The sequence below is a fragment of the Amblyomma americanum genome, chromosome 5, assembly GCF_052857255.1.
Source record: "Amblyomma americanum isolate KBUSLIRL-KWMA chromosome 5, ASM5285725v1, whole genome shotgun sequence".
NCBI classification, from domain to species: Eukaryota; Metazoa; Arthropoda; class Arachnida; order Ixodida; family Ixodidae; genus Amblyomma; species Amblyomma americanum.
The window spans coordinates 127,296,877-127,319,838 of record NC_135501.1 but is presented as its reverse complement, the minus strand read 5'-3'; the positions used below and the strand labels follow the sequence as shown (position 1 = coordinate 127,319,838).

Genomic DNA, 22,962 nt, shown 5'->3' with positions numbered 1-22,962 from the left:
CCTCTGCCCCTAGGCCTGCGCGCCAGGGGTAGGGAGTAGAGGGCCTCCATTTCTGATGTAAATAAAAGTTTTTGGAACTGGAACTGGACGGTGGAGCGGGCGCGCGGCCGCTGTGACGGCGAAGCGCACGCCACACTTCGCTCCTCTTGGGTTGCCATAGTAACGGCGCATGCGCACAACTTTACTCTCCCATGTGCCGCGAAATGCTCGACTGGTAGCCCAGTGTTTCTCCCGCTACAAAAGGATTAATTACAGTCGAGAGCATCTGCGCACTAGCTCTGTGCCTATAGGCGATCAGCCGCTCACTACTCTGCCTGGTTCTTTCTGCAGCCTGTACGGAGGGCGAGCCCCCGTGGACTACGCGCTGTGGCTCTTTTTCGCCCTCCCGATTGCGCTTCTCGGAACGGGCCTTACGTTTGTCGCCGTGGTGCCGTTCTTCTTTCGATGCAAGAGGTATGCTTTCGCCTCCGACAAAAGTTGCACTACTGCGATGCTTACCTAGTTACACTTCCAGTGCTTAGGTTCCTGAGCACCTGTGCATTGTGAGAGACCCTGTTGGTATGCAAGGAGGATTTGACTTGGACTACTAGCAAAGTTAACTGCTGCTGAAAAAGTAGAGCACAACATTTCTGCATTATCTTTAAACGGGAGAGCTAATATTTTGGTTCGGATGCATAGTTATTGAAAAAGCCCCCCCAGGTTGCGCTAGCTTTCGGGCGCTCTTCTATTAAGGGTTTTCTTCTTTTTTTGCACAGACGGTTGATTCTTGTTCTTTTTGCGTGAGTACCTCATCTTTATGCGCCCAAAAGAAAAAAACGTGTTCATTGTGGTTAGAGTTCAATCCGTGGATGCAAAAGTCCCACTAAGTTTTTATGCGTCAGTTCCTCCCTTAAATGAGCATATGTCGATTACTCCGCTTGATGAATTGTCTAATACTGATTACTGTGATAAGAAAGAGATAAATATGACATATGACAAGTCGTTATTGGTGAGCGTTGAAAGTAAGCGAGAAACGCACGCCTAGATTGCTTGGGAGAATTTTGTTATGCTAAACATACTGACAATAATCGTAAGAGAGGTAGCCACGTAGCGGCGAATGTGTAAGAACGATTATTTTTTTTTGTTGCATAGGGGAGTTAATAATTTTAAACAAAAATAATGTTTGATTCGCATAGTTAGGCCAAATATGAATTGGGTGCGCTTTAAGTTCGATTTTTCCTTCAGTTTTGGTGTTCAGATTTAGTGCTCCCGGATGGCAGTTGTTCGGACAGTGATAATGGGTTAATATCCCCGTATACGGAATTGCTGACTCTGTCCATTCCTGGATCCTTGGGACTCTTCCTACCACTCCTGGCGCAGTGGAGCAGCAGTCAAGCGATGCGCCCCGTTGCCCTTCTATGGCAGTGCTGCCATCGGTGGGACTTTGGTTGCTTGGGTTGGGTTGCGACCCAAGTTGCTCTTCCTGAGCAGCTTCTCAAAATTAGATGAGCTGCCACCTGACACGGTGGGCAGGTTGCCCACCCCCGGTGGGCAGGTGAGCAGCCTGCCACAAAGCCGGCTTCAGACAGACCGACAAACACACAGCGGCTAAATGCGAGGAATGGCCACTAAAAGTGCTAGCTCCCTAAAATTCAACATGCTGCCATTCTGGGCCATTTCGATGACCCTGGTGAGTCGCGTGTGGTAAATTGCCAAGAGAGCCAAAGCAGTGGTTTCTTTTTTTCCTATTGTCGCGGCTATGAAGAGGTTATGCAGAACACGTTGAAGACAGAAAATAATGCACAGCTCGCAAACGGATACAGCAGGCGTAAGCAGCCCCTCCTGGTCTGTATGAATTCCAGCTTGCAAAACTTATTTGCGTATATCCTGTCATCAATTCGTTAATTACCATTTACCCCTTTTTATTGTGTTTAAGGGCGCGAAAATCTGTTACCTAATTTCCTATTTCCGAACATTTGGCTTTTTACCGCGTAATCAAGCCTTTTGTTTCATGAGTCGACCAATGTTGAGCGGCCACGGCTATGCCGGTAGAAGAGAAGCAGTGAATCTATTTTCATTTCAATTAAACGTGTTTTCATGCCGCAACGTTTTCAAGCAGCCGCAGCAAAAAAAACAAACGGCGTAATACCCCTCGTGTCGTTTTCTAAGGCCCCATTGTTTGCAATGAACGTGATTCTCCTTAGTTTATTAGATATGGGTGGTAAGTTTTCGAATACAACTCCTTCTTCCAGAATAACCACGCCTCGAGGTTTTTTTCCGCTACGCTTCAGGAACACAGTGCTGTGCAAATTATACTTCCGCTAGGGATATTTTTTGCTATGAGTACCATCTACGCGCATAAGTATTGCCAATCTTGTAATCTCAGAGGGCCACAAATAATGTCAAACCCATCCCTCATTTCAATTATGTTGAAAATTTAACCGCCGGTTCCTTTGCACAGCCCGGACCTTGGGAAGGAAAGAAGTTCCTACGTAATGGCAGCGATCCGCCGGAATTACGCCGCTCTTGGACCTCTCAGGTACGTTCAATCTGTCAATCCCGTGACCACGCCCTGAGCAGCTTAGCACGGCACTGAGCCGTTACTGTTTAGCACTCGTCCATTCTAACATTTTGCTAGGTCTGAAGTGTTTCTCTAAAGTAATCCTCCGTTCGGTCCTCGATAAGAGCGACATGCAAAAGCACTCGTATACTCCCATTTCAAGGCAAGGCAAACAGCTTGAGGTGGTCGAATTGATTACAATTTAATTTGTCTGTTCTTCGTTAGCTTAATAAAGGCTCCGAGAGAATTCTACCTTGGGGTGCCTGACAGCCCGAGCATAGCTTTTTCCATGTAACAAAAAGAGTTTTAATTTTGCGTTGTATATATGACGGAGGAAGTATACGACTCCTTAATTTATTCACATCATTGAGCTCCTGCGTGCTTTCGCCCTTATTTTTTTTTTCAGGGCAAATTGACGGCAACAATGTTACGACTTTGCTTATGCAGGTTTCACGAAGTGGCCGTCCTGCTCCTATTTATTCTCCTGGTTTTTCTCTGGCTGTTCCGGGACCCAATGTTTGCAAGGGGATGGGCCACATATTTCGACCCGGTGTGAGTAACAAAGCACACGTCTCAATCAATCCATAAAACATTGAACTGGTGATGACGATGATGATGATGGTGATAAATTTTTATAGCGCAAGGGCAGTTTTGGTCAAAAATTGCAATGCCACATATTGTTTCGGTCTACTCAAGGTGGGGTCAAAGATCCATTTTCCGAGTATATCACCCGAGGTAAGCCGAGCACCAGGCCATGGAAAAGCTGCTACCTGTTGTATTCTCGGTAGGATCTCGGCGGCAGTAGGAAGAGAACTCCGCACCTTCCACATGCTGGTTGAATGGTCAATCCATAGGGTCACCGCTTCGGTACAATACATACAACTACCCATTTTCTTAATCAGCCTTCAAATCAACGGCGCCATCATCAGTGAGTGTAGAGCTAATATAGTCAGAAAGCTCGAACTATGTTAAGCTCCCTCCGGTGTACATTTTATGAAAGAGTAGATGTGCTTTTTTTTTCTCCTCATGCACTGAGGAACGAGTGGCTTCTAACGATAGTTTCTGGTTGAACTACACACTTTATCGGATAAAGCGCTAGCAGCACTCACACAAATGTCCCTAACGAAAACACAGCAGCCTTTTATTAAGTTTTTTGTTTTTCAGAGTGCAGATCGTTGTCACGAACAGCCAAACATCAGGTTGTTTTACACAACGTGTATAAGACCGAAATAGCGCTGCCAGTGCTTACGCCGCTACGTTGTTACTTTTTCAGCGTAATACGTAAATATTGGAATAATGAATGGGAGTCGGTGCGCTGGTATGACTGCTGAAAAGTGAGAGCGTGGTCCTGTGAGTTAAAAATTTAGGTGGCGATTTAGCATTTCTAAGCACGAAATATTTTGCTTCTTTTTATGGTTTACGGGGGTTTAACGTCCCAAAGCGACTCAGGCTATGAGAGACGCCGTAGTGAAGGTCTCCGGATTTTCGGCCACCTGGGGTTCTTTAATGTCCACTGACATCGCACAGCGCATGGGCTACCAGAATTTCGCCTCCATCTCAATTCGACCGCCACCCGTGTCTTTCAGGTCAGCAGCCGAGCACCGTAACCACTGAGCCAGCGCGGCCGCCTGAAATGCTGTGGGTTTTTTTTTTTTTGAAGGTAGATGCGGTTTTGAAGGCATGGTTTTTTGAAGGTGGACGCGATTGCCGCCTAACGGCCAGCGCAACTGAGGTGTCCACTGACGCAGGGAGCCAGTTATGCGCCTTTCCTTTTCTCAAAAGCAACGGAATCTACAACGTTGTGAACAACAACGCCAATTAATTCCCCAATTAATTCCGGCGGCCTATTGAATGAATGTAAATTGTTTTTAGGGAAAGGAAATGACGCAGTAACTTTCTCACGTATCTCGGTGGACACTCAAACCACGCCGTAAGGGGGAAGGAATAAAGGTTTCTGGTGCATTGACATCGCACCCAGTGCCGTGTTTCTGCCACGGCGTTTTGAATGCCAACCCATTCAGCGCCCATATCTTTGTCGCCACCGCCACGTACCTGGGAATTTTCTGAAATCCTGGGAATTCTCTGATGAATTTAAGCGTGAATGCTGGAATTTCATATTACTGTCTGCATGATTTTTGTAATGCGCGGTCTTGTGATCGTTCTCTTTCTTTTTACTTCTTACTCCCACCCTGAACAGAGCATTCTTTTCACTGATTGCCATAAATTTACTAACCAACTTTTTTTTTACTTTTCTTTTGCTTTTTGCACAGCACCGTTACATTATGTTTTTCATATGTACATTTTGACACACTACAATGTCTGGATAATGTTGCTTGTTCTTGTATAGCTGTTGTTGTGTAGAGTGACTACTGACGCGCCACTGTTGCTGCACCGTCGGTGCCCTCCGAGGCCAGGGCCTAGTCAGGAGGATGTGTTTCCTCCTTTTGCCCTGCCTCAAGGGCAAGAACAATGTATTACCTCAATAAAACATTAAACTCGGTGAAACCGCGGCATTTTGAACACTCCTTTCGAACACTGCCAACTATTAAAATCGCACGGCTCAAAACAACTGGCCTATAGAGTGGGCAGCTTGAACCGCTCCCTCTGTCAAGAGCACCATGGCTCTCCTATAAGCGAAATCTTTTTCCGAGCCCCCCCCCCCCCCCCCCCCCGCTCCAACTGCCCTTGGAAAAAAACACGGCCTAAGTGCTCATACGCCTCAAGAAAATGCTGGCTGTCATTTCGTCAACCAGTCTGAGACGAGCTGTTTTAAGTCAATCACTTGTTTTCCCTCAAAACTGAACTAATAAATGGTACGCCATCATCCTCGACGTTTTTTACCCACGAGCACCGCGCGACCATTCTGAGAAGGCGTCTAAGATGAACGATTTGTCTCTGCAAAATAGTTAAAGGAAAGATAACATTTAGTGCCTCGTCGTCTGCAAGGCAGGCAGCCAACCTAACTGATTCCATATGAGAAAAAAAAGAGAATGTTTATAAACGTACAAACAAAAATCGCACACTAAAACAGAAGCTAACAACAGTGTGCCCCTTAAACGTCATATTAGAAGGTTTGAAACAGCGACTCAGCAGCACAGCGCGAGCATGTAATAAGTTCTATTCACACATATCCATTAAAAAAAAGGAAAAGGCATCAGCTGCCACATCGCCATACATTCATTATAGTTTTGAATTTTTCACCGCTGCAACACCGCTATGCTTGCGCGTTCGCCTAGTGTTGCGGTGCTACGGCATAATAAGCGAATTTACGAGAAGGAACAAGGAACCGGAGACCAAAAGAGAGGTTATTCGGAAGGATAAAAAAGTGAAATTATATTTGCATCTGCTTGCATTACGGAACGGGAATATACAGAATTTGTGTGAGATTCGAAAGGAGAAATCACCGATCAAAAGCTTCGACGGTGTTATACAGGTTTGTCTGGCTTCGTGCTTTTGTAATCAAATCAGCAGGTGTCCTTGTTAGGAACCCCTTTAATCACATTCTCTCGCCTGTGCCGACAGCTACAGTTCCTCTTAAATCTGCTTGTAATGTACAGCACGATCCCCTTTATTCGACTTCAAAGCAAGAGCCGTGATGTCAGCGTCGGCAACGAGCACGAACACGAAGCAGTCTTGCTTGGGGCCATCCACACTGCGACGAATTTATTGCGTGCTTGTTGGACTGAACTTATTTGTTTTCGGCATGAAACGAAACTACCGCGAATCAACGTGAGTTACGTGCTTTGCGCGCTCCCCATAGTTTACTGACCGTCAGGCAGCCGGGTGCTACGCCAACGGGGCAGGGAGAGGGAGAGTGGCGTGCTGTGACAGTAATACTCCTTCCTTGAAGACCAGAGGGGTGCGTCTTCCTGTAGGCCCGGACTGAACAGATATTACGGCACAGCACTGGGTGGCATCCGATTGTCCAAACAGGGGAACCGAACACCAAGCGTCATTGCGTGAACACTGCGGTGGTGCGCTGCAACTCCACTTGGGAAGCGGCACTCGTCGGAGTAAGACGTAGCAACTGCAAAAAGCCTCTGGCTCAAAATTTAGACCTCACTGAATGACCACCTGACTCAACCTTAAACTCACGCGGTAGGTCGAGGTCTGATTTGCTGACCTCGCTCACAAAATTTCGAGCCGTCGCCGACCTCACCTCAACCTCACTTGACGACGTGAGGTTGAGGTCATTTTGAGGTTGAGGTCGACCTCATGAGGTCGAAACCTTATAAGGTTGCCCACCTCTGTTGCCAGCTGATCGAGTGATGGCATATTGACCAATCTCGCAAGTCACGTTGCGGTGCTGATGAAACGCAAAAAAGACGAACTGCGCAACAGGAACACGGACGAAAGGGAGGCAGACACACACTAACGCAGACTTACAACTTTACTAAAGGAAGGAATACAAGGCAAATATATATAGCGATCCCCAACGCACTTCAAATCTGATCAATATGGCACGTGACAATCTGCCCAGGCGATAAACAGACCACACAAGAACCACCCGCTTACAAGATAATCTTATACCGGGCCGGCCCTTTCTATGAAAACAAAAGCAAAGGAACGCTTAGCGACAGTGCACACTTGAGAATTACGCGTTCTGCCAAGTAAGGAAATTCATAACAAAAACCACACCACTGTAGCCATCTGATACCACTGAAGCTCGAACCGCTTACAAGCGCAGGTGGTTCGAGCTTCAGTGGTATCAGATGGCTACAGTGGTGTGGTTTTTGTTATGAATTTCCTTACTTTGCAGAACGCGTAATTCTCAAGTGTGCACTGTCGCTAAGCGTTCCTTTGCTTTTTGTTTTCATAGAAAGGGCCGGCCCGGTATAAGATTATCTTGTAAGCGGGTGGTTCTTGTGTGGTCTGTTTATCGCCTGGGCAGATTGTCACGTGCCATATTGATCAGATTTGAAGTGCGTTGGGGATCGCTATATATATTTGCCTTGTATTCCTTCCTTTAGTAAAGTTGTAAGTCTGCGTTAGTGTGTGTCTGCCTCCCTTTCGTCCGTGTTCCTGTTGCGCAGTTCGTCTTTTTTGCATTATGATCAACCAACTAGCCCGACAAGCCCTGCTGATGAAACAGCTCTTTATATTAAAACAACAGTATAATAAGAATTGGCATTGTTAAGGGGTTCGCTCATTTTATGAATGTATCAGCTGATTCGGGTGCCATTGCCTTCTTTCCAACCGCAGGCGGCCCAAGGATGCCACGGCAGTCATGATACCTGTGATCCTGCTCTTCATGATCCCAGCCAGGCCCTGGGAGGGCGCCAAGAGCCCTTCCCTTATGTCCTGGCAAATAGTGCAGGCCAGGCTTCACTGGAGCGTCATCTTGCTCATTGGCAGTAGTTTTGCCGTCGCCGAAGGGATGAGGGTGAGGGGTATACGATTACTCCAATGAGCTCTACGTGGCTCCCTTCAAGCATGCTTCTTGCTCCATTTATGCCACTGGTGTATAGGTGTTTCCTGTATGAGAAGTATCGCTTATACTTTTAGTACTGAACATTTTAGAATGTAAATAGGGCTGGCAGCATTTTCAATTCAATTTTAAATTAAATTCATTTTCTATGTAACATGTACACTAAAACAGCCGACAATAGCGTCTGGGCCATCAGCAGGTTGCTAGTTAGGCCCATGCAATAAGTGCACAAAATAACGTACCCGGGCGCCAGTGACAAATATTCAATGCGTTCGCACGCCCATTATATATTACGACCAATAGACGTAGTATGCTTTTACTCTTCATATAAAGTTTGTTCCCAGCGTCCAAATTGAGAAAAGTGCTCTACGTGACATGGCAGAAAACATTTGCTGCAGTGGTCCTAACAGTGTTTGCATATAATAGTATCGTTCTGTGTCAAGCTAAGCTGCCAGGCTGTTTGCTTTTTCGTCATAAGTGCTGGACTGTTAGACTGTTCACCCGCTGAGCTAGTGCGTCTCACTTTTTCACTGCTGTCTTTTTGACTTCAGGTTTGAAAGGAGCTTGCGCTGTCTTTGTATCTGGCATGCCAAATTTATCCAGGATATATAACCCGTCTTAGCCAAAAAAGCATTCTAACTGTTATCTGGTCATCAACATTGCCAGTATGTGGCTTATTACAGTGACGTACGAGTTGAGCTAATTTAGCGCAATCCCTCCCCAACAAGTCTTCAACTTTTTACTTACTTCGTTTTCCGCAGTATAGCGCAGTTCTTCAGATCACAGTGACAGGATGGACGTTTATTGCTCTTTAGGTATATCCCTTGTGCTATGCATAGAGGTACGGCATTCCTCAAGAAAACTGGCGTTGGCTCTGTATCCCAAAGTTTTCACAAATTTTTGGCTTCATTTTGCATGCTTTCCATGTTATCATAAACCAATGCACAGTTTTGTACTGTATCAATGGCTGGTAAAAATGCTGAGCGTAACGAGAGCACATCAGGTGCAAAAATTTAGTCCAATCACCAAAACTACCTAAAATTTTTATTTTTTTTATTTGGACCAGGACGCATTCTATAGAGCACTCTGCTCTAGGAGCTTATGACCTTGGTAAAGATAACATTCCTCAGCAAGCCGGTACCTAAAAAAAATAGTATGGGCTGCGTTTCGTATGAATGGAGCAGTCAGATTTAGATTATTGTAGTATTTTCGACTATTGTTGGGTGCAACCTTACAGGAACGTAAAAAACCAAGGCACTGTCTTATCTGAAAATCAGAAAAAAAAAACCTTAACACAGGCGCTGCCCGAGAAGCTGTAACGCCGAATACGTCGCCGGGAAAAGTGTCGCCGGGACAAAATTCTGAGCGCTAAGCACTTCGTGGTAAAATTTACGAGCCATGATCTCTGGCTTCTCGCAAACAACATAAACATTTAATTATTTTACAGCAGCCTCCGAGAGCAGATACTTCCGACAAGATTATCTCCTTTCACATGCATGCGCAGGTGTCCGGGCTGTCCCAACTCCTTGGCCAGGAACTCACCGGCTTGGGTCACCTGCCTCCAATCCCACTCATGATATGCCTCAGCATCGTCTCTACTATCTTTTCCGAATTTATCAGCAACGCTGCAGCCTGCGTCATTCTTCTGCCTGTCTTCGCTTCGCTGGTGAGAAACTCAGTGTGGTGTAAATACTTATGAACCACTGACGTTTGCACTTAATTACAGGTACAAAAAAGTTTACTGCGGGCTGTAACAAGACGTTTAACTAATTCACTTCCGCATACTATGCTTCTTGATTGTTCATTAACTAACTTTAATGATATAAAGTGATACAGCCCCTTCTCGAGTCGATGCAGGTGTAGACAGAAAGATTATGATAAAGTCTAAAACGGAGGCAGTTCATAAATCACGCATAGCAAGTTCATAGCCAACGTTAAAGAAGGCAACGCTGAGGCCACAACAGCGCACATTTCTGTGAATTCGAGGTAGTTAACACATTGCGTGAATGACAGTAATGCTTCGCAGGTCACTATGCCGGAGCGCAGTTTCCTGTGGCGAAACCAGCCGTAACAATTGCAGGCTCCTTGTGCCCAGTTGTGTCCGTCGCGAAGTCGCAGGCCTTTTTCTGGTAGCGTGCTACAGCTATTAAAATTTGCTTTGTTTCACAAGAACTGATGCGCTTTTTCATGTGTGGTGGTGAGCGCCATAAATATTATTCGCGTTTATAGTGCACTTGGTGGCATGACCTTCGGCATATTGTAGTGAGAGATTTTGTACTCCCCAATAGTAAAGCTTTTCAGCGTTTCTAGTGTTTATGCATGTTAAAAAAATTAATCGCCTGATTCTTTTGACATTCATTTCCGATGTCTTGGCGTTTAAATATCCCAATTTTCAATAATTGTGACACTTTCCAAAAAAATTATATGTGGCAGTAACAATAATACCCATCAGTGTATTCCTTTCTAGTCATGCAAGTAGAATTATCTAACTGCGTCTTAATTTTAGTGAGCACAAATTATATTCACATTTATGGCAACAGAACGATAGTCTTCAAACAGAAGACCTGAATCTTCCCCTACGGCACTTCTAGCCGCCACGGTGGCTGAGTGGTTATGGCGCTCGGCTGCTTGCCCGCAAGACGCGGGTTCGATCCCAGCTGCGGGGTCGAATTTCGATGAATGCGAAATTCTAGCGGCCCGTGTGCTGTGAGATGTCAGTGCACGTTAAAGAACCTCAGGTGGACGAAATTTTCGGACCCCTTCACTACAGCGTCTCTCATAGCCTGAGTCGCTTTGGGACGTTAAACCCACCTAAACCAAACCTACTGCACTTCTTGCTTTTTGCTCTTCAGGCTGAAGACCTGGCCGTAAGCCCACTACTGCTCATGATCCCAACCACCCTCGCCAGCAACTATGCGTTCCTGTTGCCCGTGGGCACGCCGGCAAACGCCATGGTTTACGAGCACGGCCGGCTGACATTGATGGAGATGGTATGGCCACTTGAGATTGCCATTGTGGTCACTTATTTCCTGCTCCTCTGTATTTTTTTCTGCTGTATCACGAAGCAACCATTCAAACGGAAAAAAAAGTTATCGAGTAATGCATATTCGTTCTGGGATCAGCGGACACTAAACTATGCACTTGCCAGTTAGCTTCCTCCTTTTCCTTTCTCAGTAGTAATGGAACATATAAAAATGCCCATTTGTGTTGATTTTAGGTTTTTGAGTACGAAAGCTGCATCTGCAGAGTGGAGCATGAAAGGCTGTATATGCATATCGGAGTACCCGTTGTGATTTAGTGGTCACAGAAATACAAGATCAACCTTGTTGTTTCGTTTCACCGACGCCGGAACATATTTGTGAGGAAAATCCGCCAGCGGCTCCATTTTGTGCTCGAAGGCAGAATCGCACAGCCTCTGAGTTACTACAATGGCGTGTTGAGCAAAGTCATATTCAGAGCCCTTGACAATGGAGTCGCTCATAACATATGTAACTACATCAGCATATGCCCCGAATGGCACATAGAATCAAATTAAATACCGAAATCAACATTTTTATCACTTCATAATTCTCTCTTCTTTTTCCTGTCTCAACTTGCTTTCTTCGCCAGTTCTCCATGTCTCCTCCTTCACCTCTACGTACACAGGGAGTCAGGGAGAACGAGTGAGCGCAAAGAGGCGTGTATAGAGTTGCCACTTGAGGAAAATCATCGTGTGAACACGAATTCGCATATTTGCCTATTGCTGAAAACTGCTTCCATATAATGGATGCGTAGAGATTTTCCAGTGACGACTTGCACATGAATTAAATTTTCATCCTACACACTGAATGACAATAGCTGAAAGATGAGGGAATTGCGGTAAACTGTTGTTCCCCCTGAGCTGATCGCTTTCCGTAGCCAACAATTCTGGACAAAAGCGTTTTTGAACGGGAAACAGTTTATCAAAGCAATTTTTCGTATATTGTAAGGTCTAGCTCTAAAAATCAATATACACACAGATCTCCCGTCGGCAGGCCTGCATATTTTTGCTATTAACGTTCTGGCTGTCGTCAAAAGCGTTCCCCACTGGTTTTTTATGGCAGACTTATCTACTGGATGCGTGCGATGGAAGCAATTTAAAAGAAAAATTTTGCCGCACATAAAAAGAATAGACTATCATGTTCAATATTTCCATAAGACTAGGTTACAATTTTCAAATGTTGAAAATTTCTCTCCAAGAATCTTGGACATGTGCTCACTTCTGTGTTTGGTGCGTCCTGTTCTAATCCTCTTGATTACGTGGGTCTCCGTGCGCTTTGTTATCCGGCACATTCACGTGCTGCCATTATAATTAACGTTTGCTAATTGTTCCAGAGCTAACTGCAAACGCAGGTGCGTTAAGCACTGCTATAATATTACGCGACCGAAAACGCCGCCTGTAACTGTTTCGGAGTACGCGAGAGCCTCAGCATGGTATATACCAACTTGTTTATTTTGCAGGTTCTTCCAGGAGCCCTGGTTAAGACGATCTGCATGTTCGTGACAATTCTGGCGACGTGTGTGCTCGGCGATCCGATATTTGGCATGTTCCAAGAGGCCAAATGGACGTCCGCAGTCATCAAGGAGAATCTCAACACTACCGTTATTCCGGACCTAAGTTAGAAGTTTCAGAAATGCTCGTTCGACGCGTGTAAAAGCGCAAGACATTGTGCCAAGTGCCGAGGATCGTTGTTTTTAGCGAAGTGCAGTCAGTCGCTTCTGATTGCCACTGAGTTCCTAAGTAGTTGAAGCAACCAGCATTTGTTATGGAATCTGGTGTTTAAATTTTATAACAAATGCTTGTGCTAGTGAACTATTACACTGGAACCACCACTGGCGAGACAGTGCGAGCTTTTAAGCCGTTCGAAGTGCCTTAACCGATTGTAAATGTCTTCCGTGTGTAATCAATGCTGCACTGCATGCTGCACTGCGTAATCGTTGCTGCACTCACGAACCATCTTTATTCCATTGTGCCATCAGCTTCCACAAAGCTGCGCACAATAAAGCACACAGTAGCTTGTACAGATGGTACATTGATGGCATCAAATTAAAACCGCTAAATTATTTTATGGCCATACTCTAATACAACTAATCTGTAGAGGTGGTCTTTGTGGCTACTTCAGTAGGATTTAAACGGTCTGTGTGGACCCTATAATCCACAAACAATTTTTTTTAAATTGCTGTTCGCATCCGATTAGGACCACACATCAATCCGAGTTCTTAGCCGTACCTCTCCCTCTGACCTATAGTGGCAAATCTGGGCCAGTTTTCTGATTGGGCGTGCCCGAGTGATGTGGGTGGGATGGGGTGCGGTAGGGTGCAGTCCCGACCTGCTTTCTTTATCTTTTCGAGCGCGTCGGCGTAGACGAGTTGAGGGGGTGATGATGAGCATCACTCTAACTCACAGATAGCTTCGGTGTTATTAAGTTAGCTTAAAAATATTTGCGGTGCTTTGAGGAGTGATGGAATACTGATCGCTCGTGCGTTTTTCCTAACTTCAGTGAATGTTGTTTCATGGTCCCTTAAAATTGCACCAAATCGCCTATTGGTCAAAAGCCAAAGCCATGAGACGTGCTCCGAACTTGCTCCTAGTTCAATGTCAAGCAACACATAAGTTAGTTTCGAAAAAAACGTGCTTCAATACAATTTCTATTATTTTTGAGGGGAAGGAAAGCCCTCGAGGGCTCAAAAGATGGTACCCCATTTCCGCACTACTGTTGCAAACACCAGCTCGAGATGCTACCAGGCACATTGGCAGCAAGAGGCACCTGGTATCCATCAAGGGAAGAATCAAACGGCTTGAAGCCAGCATTTAGCAAAACGTTGGCATTGCATTCCAGTCGGTTCGGGATAACCATACTGGTACCAAATAATATGTAGCACCACCAGTGTAAAAGTGTTGCCCGACATCGCAGCAGGAAGAGCCTTTTCTCTAGTCGAAAGGATCATAGCTGGAGCTGTGGATTCGGTATTATCAACAGAACGCAGGCTAGCGTAGGGATACTTTTTCTGTTGAAGCGGTGTGTAGGCGTCTGCTGTCTTGTGCGCCTGTTATTCACAATCACCTGCAGCACGACTAGGTCGTCAGATCTTTTAGGATTGTTACCATCATCGCCTTCAGGTGCAGGTGTCCAAAGAATCGCTTTCGCCACAAACCTGGCAGCGTGTCGACGATTTTCACCCTCCACCACTGAGTTCGAAACTACAGCTACCGTCTGACTGTAAAGCACGAAAGAACAGAGGGTCCACAATGTAAACAATATAAAGCGCTCGTATCTTGACTCTACGCGAAAAGTAGGGGTGTAATAAATTATTTGAATCAAAACGAACCACATTTTGTCCGGTTATATCGTTCCTAATGTCCTGGGCACAGTCAACAGAAAAAACAGCAAAAGTTGAGAATTTTGGCCCATTCTCGTGTATAAAATAGCACTTTGTGTCACCTGAAACCAGTAAAGATATCGTAGCTTAACTCAGAGTCTATGTAGGCACAAAAAAGCAATAAAAGAGCTTAAAAATATGGCTACATTTGCCTCCTTTTTGGTTCTTTTAGCTACTTTTTGGCTTGATTTACGTATTATTCTAGATTCTTTCCCCTCTGTGGCATTTCGGCAACACTGCAGCACAGTTCTTTTTCAACATACGTATCCTAAAAGGATCAAATATCTTAAAATAATAAAAAAGTAAAGATCAAAGGTCAGGGCTACGACCTGCTCACAAATCTGTCACCCGGCTCTGTTCTTTTTTAGTTAAAGTTGGTTCCATTGGAGAATCTGTTCGTGAGTCTGTGGAGGCTCTTTTCGTAAAAATATTGTTGGTTCCAAACGTTATGGGGAATTTGGGAGAGCTCCTAGCTAGCCCCGCAACGCCTTGAGCAGTACGCCGCTTCAATGGGAGAAGCGTTTTTATGCTGCGTCTACTCGTGAAAATAAAGGACTAGGTTTTTCAAGACAATTTCAGTTCTCGATGACCTCCTGCAAACGTCGAAATTACCAACATCTTGGTGCCTCAACCCACGTTCATTCAAAATGATTAAAATATCAAGCAATCGCAGCCCGAAGAAACGACAAAAATTTAGAACATTAAGGGCTGAGAAAGCACGTTTTTCGGCAGCAATTGCTTTTGCTTTTGCAGGGGTTTAAGATAAAGCATGGAGTGTTTTTTTTTTCACTATCCAATCGCGTCTTTGTATAGCCAAGCAGGAAAATTGTCCAGAACTAAAACATTGGCAACACAGTGATGCACGCAGGGCCGTTGTAACGCTTCCCTTCCAGGCTAAAGTCCGCACGTTCCGGCTAGAGGATCCGGGGCAGTTTAAAGAAGGAAGAGCGGAAGGGTTCAGTAGGAGAGACTGTGAGAGGGAGATTAATTCTGCATACTCTAAGCAGAGAACGGAAGCACCCTTAAAATGAGAAGGGCGTAATAAAGGAATATAGTCAAGGGTTCGACGAAAGCTCGTCTGGTCAGGCATTAGTAGAAGCAAAAGATTACAGTCACTGACTTGGTCAGTGACTGTAATCTTTTGCTTCGTAATAAAGGAAGCACGCAAAAATTTTGAGTGCTTAGAAACAGTCCATCTGCTTTGTTGACTAGCGTCCATTGTCTCCAGACCCCTAGCTGGAGAATCAAGTTTGCAGCGTATGGTCCAATCTGGTACCGCTCATTGCAGGATAGATGCTTGCCACCCACAGCAAACGACGTCACCGTACACCCTGGCAGATTTTCATTATAGGGAGCGACGCTGCCAGAAGAAGGCCGCAATCCGGTTCGAAGACTGTACGCTGATCGAAGTCTACGAGAATACATCTTCACCGTTACAACGGTCATTCTCTTCAGGCGTACAGATGGGCTCCGCGGGAGTGCATCAACAACCTCAATTCGACAATGCTGGCCTCCTGCCGAGAAGAAAAGATGAGTCTTTTGAGTCATCGTTGAGGAAAGTTCGCACACAGCACGAAACACTCGCATCACAGCATTGGATACAAATTTCGTGGTCGTTCAACCCGTCTTTGTACTTATCTAGTCGTCGGCAGCTGTAATCAGACCCGTTGACCTTGTCGGGACACGCTACTAAGGATGCCAGTCGCCAAACGGGATACAATGCAAACTGCACTCAATGCAGGCATCCTCCACTTGAGGGGCAGTAGTGAAACACCACCGACTCCTCGGTTGTCACTCTCTTCACCCGTGTTCGCTACTTGGTGAAATGAAGGGAAGTACCTCTATCTTGTTGGCATGTCTGTCTTACCGCACCAGCTTCCTTCATTCGACGACCTCAACATCTCCTTCGAGGACCCGGGAAACCTGAAATGACAGGTGTCCTCATTCACTGTCTATAAAGATATCAGCTTGTCAAAAGATCTATGGTTTTTCTCGATAAAATCAGTCTCCGAAACCGAAATGCCAACCAACGAAAACAGGAGAGCATAGGTGGGACTTTTAAAAAGAGCACGACCCCGAGTGCATGGGTTATCAATTGGCCAAAACCCACCTGACTTTCTTCCAAACAACAAAAAATTATGCTCCTTAATTTTGACCCCTCCATTTTGCCGTAATACTGTGTCGAAGTGATTTCTGCAGATAACCTGCAGATTTCGAACTAAAACCCCATTCACTATAACCAAATATTTCCAATATAGTACCACCCTAATATTGCGAAGCCTGCTCAAAATTTGGCTGACGCTCAGGTTCATCTACGGGCTCTTGTCAAAGAATCTTACGTGCTCAAAGTTTAAAAATAATCCATAACTATCAGGATTCAAACTATACGACTTCGAACCACGCCGTAAGGGAAGGGATTAAGGAGGGGGTGGAACAGAAAGGAAGAGAGAGGTGCTGTAGTGGAGGGCTCCGGAATAGTTTCAACCACCTGGGGATCTTTCACGAGCACGGACATCGCACAGCACACGGCCGCATTAGCGTTTTTCCTCCATAAAAGCGCAGCCGCCGCGGGCGGGTTCTAACCCGGAAACTCCGGATCAGTAGTCGAGCGCCCTAACCTGTCTGAGATGACGATCTCGAAATCGGATCCCCTCTGCCGGTATTACAGATTTAGCCCTCAGTCTCGCCTTGGGCTTGACGCCTTGTTCGCGTTCATCCCAGCCAGCTTCCATCAAAGCAGCCCCCTACGTGTTACACGCCTTTCTCCGCTTCATGCTCTACGCGACATTTTCAACGTCTCGCGGGCAAGCACCAACATCCTCTAGGTGTCGCATGGCCTACTGCTTCTTTCTCGTGGCCTGTTTGTCTTTTCTTTCATCACCTTTTTTTCCACTCCGCGAGTTCTGATTTTCCTCGTAGACCGCTTCATTCTTACGCCCACCTCATCGTCCTCAAGAAAACGCGATTTCGCTGTTCTGGCACGCCACGGTGTTTTTCTGGGCTTGGCACCACATTTTCCTCAAGATGACAGCTTTTTTGCGCTCTTGACAACTCTATCGTCTCAACCATCCTCACGCATTCACACAATCGGTATTTGCGTCCTCGAGTTCTCGATACTAAATGCGGGGGCGTGTCTTTTTTAGCTCGGGGATGGCGTTAATGTCCCAATTAACCGTAGCCAACCCTAACAACATAACCGTAACAAGTAATCCTCTCGACTTAAGATTCTGGCCTTCGATTTGATCCAATTCTGTCATGAATGCACTTTCTCTTTCGCTTTTCTATGACTTCCCCTTCGCCGCATGCGCCACATACACGGCTTTTCAATATACACAGCTTGTACACAGCTCTCTGGGCTCACAAACATTCTACCTGCCATCGCATCTTCATGTCGGCTCCGCACAACCTACAGACGAACTTTAGTGTACGTCCGATTTACGCAACCCGTTACTTTGCTTTGAAAAATCACGGGCGTGGCTCTAGCAGGTGGTCCCCAGACAGCAACTCAGGAGGCAGGTGGCCACCTAGGTCACGCGACCTTGCTGCGCCATCATAATCTGTCCACCGCGGCAGGTGGCAGTTAATTTAATGATTAACCACTCGAGAAAAGCAACCTGGGTCGCATAAGACCCACCACAGAGAGCACCTGCCATCTCAGGACAGCGGCTCATTGCTTAACACCTGCACCACTGTACCAGGAGTGGTACGAAAACTCGCAGGGATCATTGATTATAAAAAAATGACCTTCTGCATAAATGGGAATTAACCCAGAACGCTATCGCGCCATACCCTTAACGCGGAGCTTAAGTGCTGGGGCTTCTCCTTTTCTTGATATGCAATAATTTCCTGCTTTATAACATTTCTTCCATGTCTGCCTCTACGCCGCTGACTTTGCCGTTTACCGATCAATAAACAACACCACCTACAATTTCGCATTACAGCACAACATACCTTACTCGCATACAGGATTGGTGCAACACTTTGCTTATGTCATTGAATGTCTGTATTAATGCCCATCCGCCGTCATCGTAAGTATATTGTGCCTGATGATAGCAATAACAACATCTATATTGCAACAAATGTTTCATTTAAATATTTCGGCGTGCAAAATTCACGTGACCTAACTTGGACATATCATGTTAACCCCATAAAAAATTCTGTTAACCGTTCTGTGGGTTATATATGACGCAACCTTCCTCTCGCTTCTCCCCCTATTACAATACTTGCTTTCCAAACGTTTGTACAGCCCAAGCTGGAGTATCCTAATGCAATTTTGGCCCATGCCCCAATAACCTTACTAAGCCCTCGAGTCAGAACAGGACAGAGCAACTTGATTCATTTTGTCCAATTATTCCTGTGATTCAAGCATCTCGGCCTAATAGCTCATGTCAGCATACCCACTCTAGCCCCACGCCATAAGATAGCGAGTCTTAGCACTGTTCATAAATGTTTGCATTCTTTGCCTGCTGATAAGCAGTACATAAACATAGCCCGCCGCATAGCCCGCTCCAGCTACCCTAATACAGTGTATGCGCCACACGCACACACTACGCCTTTCCAGCAGTCATTTTTTTCTGCCCGCAGCACGGGACAGTAATGGCCTGCCCACCGAAATTGCCACCTTCCTCGGCCCACTATCATTCAAGCGGCTAATCGATAACGGTCCATCATGATTATCTACTCTATTTGTTTGCTTTGTTTGTCCACTACCTCATGTAATGTCTAATCATGAATCTATCGAGGACTCAAGTAAACGAATCAACAACTGTCCCTTCCAATTTTTTCAGTTCTTTACCATTACAGTGCTTCTTCGGTAACAGAGCCATGTTCTGCGTATGTGTGTGAAGCCTCCAACAGCTGCGCCCCTTGCGAATCGGAGCGGATTGGGGCCCCTTCCGAGCCAAGAAGGTATACCTCCTCCGCAGCGCCCTCCGGCGGGTGCACTTTCAGGCACCGACCGGTAAAAATGTACCTTCAACTTGCGAGCCTCCACTCACTTCCATTCACACCAAAAGCTCACGCATCAGCGGAAATTAAAAAGGCCACGGCGAAATCAAAATCATAAATGCAATGGGAAGGCCATCGATGTAAAAGTGAAATATACAGCAAATACTGTTTACGAATATTTTTCGCATCGGATCGCACATGAACTTTTACATCGCTTTTACTTGTTTTTTTTTCAATTACTCCTCCGTCTACTACGTGTTTTTTTTTTCTTGTTTCTATCCTTGCTCTGTATTTCTTTCATTTACCGCCGGCCTTCGTTCATTTGCCCAAACAGAAAGCTGTACTTTGGCCGGCATTCCATTTTTGCCTTCTTTTCGGTAAATAACACAAACCACGGCATTCACCAAGCTCCACGCACATTCCTTACTTCTGCTATCATAGACGAAAGGCAACCACAGTGCTATACGAGAGGACGAATAAAGATAGCGGCAGTAGTATGGTTAACGTCGGCCATGACATATATTAGAAAGGGCGAGAAAAGCAAAGAACAAGAAAAGTGCCCTGCCCGCACAGCTGGTTGGAACAACGGGCAGTCGGAATTAGTGATCTGGCCGTTTTTCCCGGATGCTCGTGTCCTTTGGAAAGGAAGCAAAGGATTTCACTCGCTCCCCGTTTATGCAGAATTCTTCCAGGACGAAACCTCGAGTCAGGGCGCCTTGCCGACGATCGGACGGATTTCGGGGTCTCCGTAATAGCTCGAGCATCGTGGGTTTTGCCGCCTCGCACTAAAAGAGCACGAAGAAATGGCAAACAGACCGATTCTTTTGGAGAGGAGGGATGGCTACGACGCAACTGTGTTGTGACGGCACGTGAATACAGCACAGGCTATATTCCATGCCGTTTGGGAGGAAACGCTGCGCCTCGCAAATGGTAAATATATTTCGAGTCGCTGTGCTCCGCTGCGAATAACAAGGCGAAAACATGCTCAGATCGCTGGCATGGTATGGTATGGTATGGTATGGTATGGTATGGTATATTATGGTGTGGGTATGGTAGATAGCAGTGTATAGCAACCTCAGGTCAATGCAATTCAAATAGACTAACAAGGCATAAATAAACTAATGAGGCGCGGCCTTTTCAGTCTCCCTCCCACTTCAGGACTGCTGCCGGATCGAAGTGAACAAGTACGCCTACTGGCCGAAGGCGCTGCTCTGCTTGCATAAATGCTGCCTCCATCTTGTGTTCCCACATCCCAAGTCCAGCTTTCTCGGGCAAATATTTTGAAAATTGAAAAATTGTGACACCATTATGGAAATATTGAAGGTAAAAATCCATTATTCTGATATGCAGCGAAATCTCCCTCTTAAAGTCTTTCCGTCGATCATATTGAACAGTTAAGACTGCCATAGAAAACCAATGGGGAACGCTTTTGACGATAGCAAAAAACGCGAATAGAAAAAAAAATACAAAAGACTGCCGTCGGGAGATCTGCGGGTACATTGATTGTTAAATTGAAATCTTGCATTATATGAAAAATTATGTTCATAAATAGTTTCCCGCTCAAAAATGCTCCAGAATTACTGGGTGCGGTGAGCATATCTCTAGCAGCCTGTAGAAAAGCTGAAGTATGGTTGATATGCTTAGCACAAACGCTGACTAAAACGCAATCGTGGCTGAAAATGAGCGCAGATCCAGCACATTTTGCAGAATGAGAGCCGGCATGATTGCTTCGTTATGTTGCTCTGTAGGATGTAAGACCACAGTTGTCATTCCGGCGATCCGAATAGGAGAAAGCTGTCTTGCGAAATGTGCATTTTTTTTCAAGTCGCAGCCTGGTCCTGTGCTCTCGAAAACGTTGTAGCTCGAAAGTTCACGTGTCGCAGCCTTCGCGCTCTTTCGCCACCTGCACATCGCCGAATTAAGCTTGTACCCGTAATACACCATGCTACCCGGGCTCTATGCTCCGCTGGAGCGGGAGCGGAAGCTACACCGAAAGGAACCGAAGCTTTAAGGCAACTTTCTTGAGCAGGACATGACATTTCGGTGAAATTTGTTCGATGCCTCGTGGCACGATCGGGCGTTGTTCAAGAGGCAATATCATCCATCTAGTGCGCGCTGGCCTTGGTCTTCTTGCAGTTCTCTTGGTCATGCGATATCGGTACTGGCTCAACAGCCCGAAGGCAAGGCTCCTGGCTAAAATTAGTGCCTTTCTTCAATACTGATATCATACCTTCACGTCTCTCTCCCCTCTCCGAATACCGCTTGGTGTTTCATTTTTGTAGTTCAAAGAGTGCGTTTAAGCTGTATGCAGTTTTGGAAGCGATTCTGATTAAGGACACCAAGCAGGGCCCGGCTCTTATTTTGACCCATCATGCGCCTCAACCGGTTTTTCCATTTTCGCTTATCCTTATGCGCTGCTCTTTCCGGTTATGCAAACTAGGCCAGCGAGACAAACTAATCGAGGCGAGCACGCACCCTGCTCGAGTAACATGTACGGCTCCTCTAAGGCACTGCGAATGAAAGTTGAACTACAACCTCAGGAGTGCACCGCTTTTTTTGGGATGCTGATATTTAGACTAACTGATTAGGCATAATCATTCTAAAAGGTGGTTCCGCTGTATTCAATTAACCGTTATTTAAGATTAAAACAAGAGAATTCCTCTCTAACGTATAGATTACCAAGGTATTAGGAGGCCCAGGACGAAGAAAACTGTCCGGCCCCGCAGCCTGCGTGAAGCTTCCACCTGACTGCCGTGGCATGTGGTGTTTTGGGGGATTTTCCTCTCATCTCCTGCCACCTGTCAGCCTTCTTCACTCCCCCTCTCCACATGTAGGCGAGACGAAGAACCGCTTAGCAGAAATGAAAATGACTAAGCAGAAAATTACTCTGACAACAGCAAGCCTACGTGAAAAATAGACAGCTTCCCGAAGAACCTTGGTATCCCAACGTGGTATCCCAAGCTCCATCGGTGGCTGTGTTCAAAACTGCCACGGCAGTGGCGCATCGCTTAACCACCCCATCATTGCGCCAGAAGTGGTATGAGATCTATGTGCGATCTATCAGCATCACATTTTTTGCGTAGTTAGCACAGCCGAGTTAAAGGAGAGTAAAAAGGAACCGTTAAAATAAAAGACAAATTTCTCATACAACAGCATTGATTGGGGTTGACTGGCAGTGAAAAAAGAATGCTATCGCATTCCCTGTGCTTCAACTCAATTGACGTCCCTGAATATTTCTATTCTGTGGCGCAAATTAATTGTTCATGTCCCAGCATTGGGCTTAAGAGAGCATGCTGTGGCGCCACTTTTCTGAAGCACTACTTTATAAGTTTGATTTTCTTTATATAAGGCGCGAAATATAGTTCTGTGTCTCAAAGTTGACATGCGAAAATAGCTTACTGCCCGCTGACAGATATAGACAGTAATATCAGCCACAATGCCGAAAGCATTCAACAGATTCAGGCTATGCTGCCTAGTAAGAAAGGTTTCAGAGAAACATTTGTGTACGACGTCGCATTTTCGCTGTTCTGTTAGCCTTGAAAGCAAAGTGACTTTTCACGAGTGCCTTTTTTTCTGCCACGTTATGTATTTTGTCACAAGGAAAGGATGCTCATCAAAAACTATATAGCGCAGCAAAGTCTTTAATAAT

At 45.6% G+C, this 22,962-nt stretch overlaps 1 protein-coding gene across 1 annotated transcript in view; it reads left to right on the top strand.

Annotated features, from left to right (window-relative positions):
• Positions 1-14,509, top strand: part of LOC144132672 (Na(+)/dicarboxylate cotransporter 3-like) — a 43,042-nt gene extending 28,533 nt beyond the window's left edge. The window contains exons 7-13 of the mRNA XM_077665261.1: positions 331-453; positions 2,441-2,518; positions 2,987-3,091; positions 7,742-7,922; positions 9,472-9,633; positions 10,820-10,957; positions 12,447-14,509. Of these exons, the coding sequence (XP_077521387.1) occupies positions 331-453; positions 2,441-2,518; positions 2,987-3,091; positions 7,742-7,922; positions 9,472-9,633; positions 10,820-10,957; positions 12,447-12,608 (949 nt within the window). The 3' untranslated portion in view covers positions 12,609-14,509. The remainder of the gene's footprint in view (positions 1-330; positions 454-2,440; positions 2,519-2,986; positions 3,092-7,741; positions 7,923-9,471; positions 9,634-10,819; positions 10,958-12,446) is intronic.
• Positions 14,510-22,962: the final 8,453 nt, after the last annotated feature.